The sequence below is a fragment of the Saccoglossus kowalevskii genome, chromosome 4, assembly GCF_978046115.1.
Source record: "Saccoglossus kowalevskii chromosome 4, keSacKowa6.1, whole genome shotgun sequence".
In the NCBI taxonomy this organism is placed as follows: domain Eukaryota; kingdom Metazoa; phylum Hemichordata; class Enteropneusta; family Harrimaniidae; genus Saccoglossus; species Saccoglossus kowalevskii.
This window is the reverse complement of record NC_140644.1, coordinates 4,895,294-4,901,904: the sequence shown is the minus strand read 5'-3', so window position 1 is coordinate 4,901,904 and position 6,611 is coordinate 4,895,294. Positions and strand designations below refer to the sequence as shown.

General features: G+C 33.3%; 1 protein-coding gene across 1 annotated transcript; it reads left to right on the top strand.

The window, feature by feature from the left end:
* Positions 1-245: 245 nt before the first annotated feature.
* Positions 246-1,935, top strand: LOC144357989 (sialate:O-sulfotransferase 2-like). The gene is made up of 2 exons (XM_078012017.2): positions 246-412; positions 1,386-1,935. Exons 1-2 carry the CDS (start codon positions 376-378, stop codon positions 1,757-1,759), a joined length of 411 nt encoding a protein of 136 aa, XP_077868143.1. The 5' UTR covers positions 246-375; the 3' UTR covers positions 1,760-1,935.
* Positions 1,936-6,611: the final 4,676 nt, after the last annotated feature.

Here is a 6,611-nt window from a genome sequence, read left to right as displayed (position 1 = left end):
AATGTTAATATGCGAAGATATATTTACCGTGTCACATCCAAATACGTGCCTTTAGAACACTTCGGTATAATCGACGTTGACAAGTGTGCTTTATTTCATTCTAATACAGTGATCATTATTCACATATTTCAAATATTTACATTCGCATCATTCATCATCAGTATAATACATACCTTCAAAATAGTTAGTGGTGATGTGCCTTATTGTTGTATATCATATGTTGCAGGTTTTCTTGGGGAAATGGAAAATTATAAAAATGGTAATACACTTGTAGTTAAAACGCATAAGCCAGAACATGTGTTCGACTCTAAAATCACACTTATTCGAAATCCATATGATGCAATTATTTCTTATTTTGACTTTACTAAACATGGCATGTCCGGTTCAAGACCACAGGATGATTATTTGAAAGGTAAGTACCTACAATTCTCGTACAGTACGATCATATTTATTGGAACTAACTGCAAAAAAACCCATAAGTAACATCACATTACGGTTCTGGTTTACTAATCGTGTGTTGAACATACAACCAACGTTTTTTTGTGAATATGAGTAAATATTGATTGACGCAATTACAATACGAGGATATTTTAAATACTGTATAACAGATACGTAACAACTCATAGAAACCGTTTTCGAACATCTTAATATATTAAATACTATAGTTTGAACTACTTTCGTATTAATGTTGCTATCCTACCACAGGGCCGACACAAAGGCGAGTCAACTCGCGGCGTCCATAGATGTTTGGGCATTATATGACAAGCCATGTGCTCTAAAATCGCATTATTAGTGAAGGCCAACGTAAAATATGCTTTAACATGTAGCCGTCATGAAAATATAATATATTGAAAATATAATATAAATATGAATATGTTTAAAATTCTTAAGTTACAGCGGTTTTGTTGAATCGCAAATTTAACAGCATCAATGAAATAACGGGGAAATATCCCAGCAGCATTTCTAAAAGGATAATGACACGTAATTTTATGAATCGGAATTGATTTAATATCTTTCATTCAAAGTAAATACACATCCTTCGCCACAATGTTAGGTGCTAATATTTTCCTGATTTTCTTTTATTTGGATTTCAATAAATTGGAAAATAATACCTAAATATATTAGGCCAGTTATAAAAAATCATTGGTTAAACAAATTGTAAATACGAACATATTTGACACATTCAGACGCTACTTACTGTTCGAGTTTGGCCGCTATTTACCCCGAATTGGTTATAATACTCATTGAGTTATGTTAAACATTGCAACACTTTATGCAAAATTAAAAACCTGTAATATGTAGCATATACTAACATTTGTCATGGTTAACCCCTATTTTTATGAACGAAATATTTAATTTGTGATTACTTTGTTTGCCTATTTCAGGAACGGAGTGGGAAGATTTTGTATTCACAAAAATACAAAGGTGGTTCGACCACATAACTGAATGGAGTGAATCAAAGAAACCAAAGCTGTTAGTTCAATATGAACGCTTGAAGAACAACAGTATCGGTGAACTAAGTAGAATTTTACGATTTTTAAATATGACATTAACAGTGAAAAGACGGTACTGTGTACTGCGTGACATGGAAGGGAAGTATCATAGACAAGCTTCAGAAAAAGTGCATTTCAACCCTTATACCGATACAATGCACACTTTTATTACTGAATATATAGAACGAGCTAATACACTTTTAAGAAAAGCAAAAGAACCTCTTCTAGTCGATTCTCCGCATTTTAAAAGACCTATATTAAAATGATATATATATATACAACTACACTCATTTTGTAATTCAACTTTTACAACTTATAAAATTATACATATAATGTACTCCCATAAAATAATAATATTCATATAGTTGCTATTCTTTATTTACGATGTTTCGAAAACAAAGATTTATACTATTGGAGTAGATAAATTGTTATATGCACATTTCATTATGCAAATGTTATGCTACTTATATATTGTTTGTATATAATAGCATATGATGTATGGATTGCACCAAGATCCCATGACATGTCTAAATGTTTCTCATTGAAAATGTGGTGTACACAAACCTATTTAGAACAATACACCTGGCTTTGAAAACTTCACAGACGTTTATACACCGACAAACATCTTGACTGCAAATTAGGACAGTGTTATGCAGATCGCCAATTAATATATTGGCGTCAATCAATCGCAGCCTTTAGTAGATGAATAAAATTAATTAAAGCAGTTCAGGAGCACTAAATGGGCCAATTACACAAGTAATTAGCTTTATCAGATGGGAAGAACAAATATTAAAAGAAGCAATGAGATATCTACGTATAATAAGACATCCAGGTATCCAAATAGACAACTCATATATTTACAAAATTGTATAATCCACAAATAGACCAATTCGACACAATGTAATTTAAACAAGTATGTTTGTTGCCCCACCCCAGGGATGAAATGGCTGAAAACACATGTGAATCGACCATCTAGGACATCAGTCGGAATTAAACTCACGTGTAGTGGTATCCAATATGCGTGTTCATACCAGTCTCGAATGGCATTAGGCATGGTCTATGCCATGTTAAAATTTTGTTTTTCTGTTATTTTGTGATGGCAAAAATAGTCACTTATCATTAAAAAATCAGAAAATAAATCAATGTGCATAAATAATAATTATGTTGTCTTGTACTAAATTGGTCGAAGTAGTTTACGAGACTAGAATGGTTTATGACACTTGCAGTCGGCTGTATAAAATCGTGAGTCACCACTGCCAGTTGCCGTAATGTTTCATCAGCCTTGCATTGGGACGTAAGGGCGCCACAGACAAAAATGTAATACCGCATGTTTGTTGTCTCAAAATATATCGTCTAATGTCGAACTTAATCACGCTTCAAAATCAGTTTATAAGTATTGGAAAAAAATCTCGACATTGGTAATAAGCACTATTCTCTAGTAATCTTCACATCAATAGGTCTGATTATTTAAAAACAAATAGTCAATTTTTGGCAAATTTGGCTGGGACTTTAAGTTGCTTAAAATTATTCACATTCAAATCACCTAATTTTCGTATGGTTAATATGAATTCAACGAATTATCTATTTTCATGCTGGTTAAAAATATGTGACATTGTCTATGGTTATAAATATTATTTATGAGTTTTCTGTGTTGTTTCATAAGAAACTTCCGGGTTAAAATCCCCGATACAAACCACAAACCAAATAATATGTAAAAGACTGCTCAAAACTAGAGGATAGTGCTTAGATACTGGATAGTTGTTGTTTCAAAAGATCCTGTTGTATACGTATACTCCTGGTGTCTACTGTGCGATATCGTTGAATGTTTCGTCCAATCTAGTATCGTACCTATGAGCGCATTTTACCAATGTCGAGATTTTTTTCCAATACTTATAAACTGATTTTAACGCGTGGTTAAGTTCGGCATTAGACGATATATTTTGAGACAACAAACATGCGGTATTACATGTTTTGCCTGTGGCGCCCTTACGTCCCAACGCAAAACTGATGAAGCATTATGGCAACTGGTGACTCGCGGTTTTATACTGCCAAGTCCTTTGATATGGGACTAATCGACTGTGGCAAGAATGTGTATTTGTGTGATTTGATATAAAATGGCCGACCGCAAGTGTAATAAACCATTCTAGTCTCGTAAACTACTTCGACCAATTTTAATTATAATTTATAAAGTAATACATAATAATCATAAAGGGAGTAAATAATCAACCAAATTTAGATGAAAATATATCTACCATGGTGCTTCATTGTTACTTTAGCTACTTTAGTTGAAGGCATACTAAACAATCTGATGAAAATCTGATGGCGTGAATTGAACTCAATTTATTATTTACTATATATTTTTATTATGTTGTAATTGTTTTTATTACATACATCTTATTTCGTATTACTTAAACCATCGCCACATGCATGTAAACCAACGCATATATAACGAGATATCAACGAAATCCTTACTGACTGATTTAGTTAATCCATTATACAGCGCGCCTGGTGGCGGCAGTGATCAGAGACAGATACAAAACAACACTCAAATAAATTTGGATTCTACCAATGTAAAAAGATCAGAACATTTTTTATCAGGTGACCAAAATATCGTCTACGACATTGAAGCTCTAACTGTAAATACCAAATATTTATCTAAATGTATCAACATAATTTCGATAACTTTTTATAAGGGATTAAGCTGATTTGTTTTACATTATAATTATACAGTGTTTTGTGTAAAGTAGAAGCCTCAGAATTATGAGGCGGTGACTGAATAAACGAACCTTGGCTGGCGAACTGTATGTCAGGAAGTGTACACATATGTGTATGAAATGAAATGAATATTCAATAAATATAAGATACAGGAAGATTCCTCTAAGAGTTTGCCAATCTGAAAAGTGAACTGCAAACAAATGACACTAGAGCGAGAAACTGACACTTTCTCACAGCTCAGCTACATTTGATATCATTTTCGTGGTGGTGGGACATTTTGGAGTGGAGCAATCATAAACATAAAACAGTTTCTCATCAATTTATTGGCGCAACCCGAACTTCTCACTTGTTTTCAAAAAAAAAAAAAAAAATAACGCCATACAACACAATCTGTTTTTGTCATACACTAGTACAATAGTTTGTTATTTTTTTTTTCAATGAGCGCGCCTTCGGCAAATATAAAAGGTCAGCTGTGATTGGATGTAGCTTAAAAGAGATTTGAACTTGGTTTATATGGACATCGGGTCAGATCTTTGAGGGGTTTCGCAATTACCGAAACCTTAAAAAAGAAGCATATATTCAATTTAATAAAAAACATGCTACCGTATATCGACATACCAGAGATAGAACTTTTGCTCTTGTTAAATTACCTGTGAGGGGCGTAAGAGACATGAAGTAGCCTCGCGACTCATTTTTCCTTCTTAAACATTGAAATATATTGGTTCACTAATGTGTAATTTTACAACACCAAAGCCAAAGTACTTCATACATGTTTATATTAAGATTTGGAGCTGTTAGTCCAACTGTTTTCACTTTTAACACTTAACTCAACAGATAATATTTCGTTGTGCTATTTCGGATGCTCTCCGGCTGTTGATGATACTTCATTTTCTGACAGGAAAAACTACATCGCTATGCTTTGAAGGTACTGTTACATATCAGTAACTCATCAATGGAAGATGTCATCAAGGTTTTTGACCGAAACTGATCAAGCCATCCAAAGACTGGAAACAACAATTACCACGTGCTCCAGTCCCAGCAAGGACAGTAGTGACTGCCTTTGTTTTCTATAACACGTTGTTATACACCAGGTAAGAAAGGTAGGTAAGGCTCTAGAAAAAAGCGGTGTATGTTCAAATATAATGACAATCGGTCTGATATATTGGCAGCAACAAATTGTTGACGTAACAACAATAAATATCGTATATGTAATTGTGTAAAATGTAAATCATATGAATTATCAAATGAAAATACAACGTTATGAATATGTGTATATGTAAGCTTTGCGAGACAGCTTAGAGCGACACATATATTGTTGACATTCTTTATGTACAGGGTTGACGTCAACAGCGATAGAAATAACTTTTAACAAAAGGCATCAATGTAAAATGATTTTACCGTTTACGTAACTTGACAGTTACACGTTCATCTACATTGAACATAGTAGTATTACTCTGGTCACAGGGGTAATGAATGAATCCATGTAGTGTTCGTCTGATTATGATAAAATAGGACACCATGAGCTTTCCACATTTTTAGCATTTTCACTAAGCATAATTAATATTTCTGTGTGGCTGTCACCGATGCTCGCAAGCTGTTGTTAAAACATTATACTTTGATGATGTTATCGCGTTGCCGGGCATTTGGGATTTTCTGTACTGCAACCCGCAGTGAAATTAGTTAGAGACTGTAACCAAACTAGCTCTCTTAGCAATCAGTTACTATATCCATCAATGTCCTAATATTCCTTTATCAGCAACACGTATAGTAACTTATATTCCAGTTGTAAGAGAGGGAGTTACCATTACCCAAAAGGGAGTAGCATAAAAAAATAGTTTTTAACCAGTATTTACCAGTATGATATATTGTGTGGAATTCCTGAATTAACATTTTAATTAATTCTACGAATCCCAGTTGCGAATGTGTCGGTTGAGTCCATGACTTATTATATATTATATTATAAATATGTTGGGTTCACACCCTTAAAGTATCTTGTATTAGGCAGCGTTATTTCATACAGCACAATGTCACCATGGGTAAAACAAAAGATGGATAATATTCTAGAACAATTATGTAATGGTTTTCAAAATCGTATATTTTAAGTTTATAAAATGTTCCTAGTCTAGTGTTAGCAATGTAATGTGTAAACACCTAATATTAATCTTGAAACTTATCAGTTTATTGTAGTGGTTTATGACGCTCCAGTAAATTAGCACAGCAAATCTGTGCGTGTCTGTGGCGCGTCATATCTGCTTTGACGGCACACTGTCACAAATGAAACAAATACATTTGTAGAGAGAAAATGTCATGGAGAGACATATTTCTTTCATTTATAGAATTTTTAAACGGCAGATTGTGAATAGTACAACCGTTACAAAACACTAGAAAAAGTCACATCCATTG

Coding starts and splice junctions, on each gene's coding strand:
- LOC144357989 (XM_078012017.2), top strand. CDS start 376: ATGTCCGGTTCAAGACCACAGGATGATTATTTGAAAG. Junction 413..1,385: donor ACAGGATGATTATTTGAAAG/GTAAGTACCTAC, acceptor TGCCTATTTCAG/GAACGGAGTGGGAAGATTTT.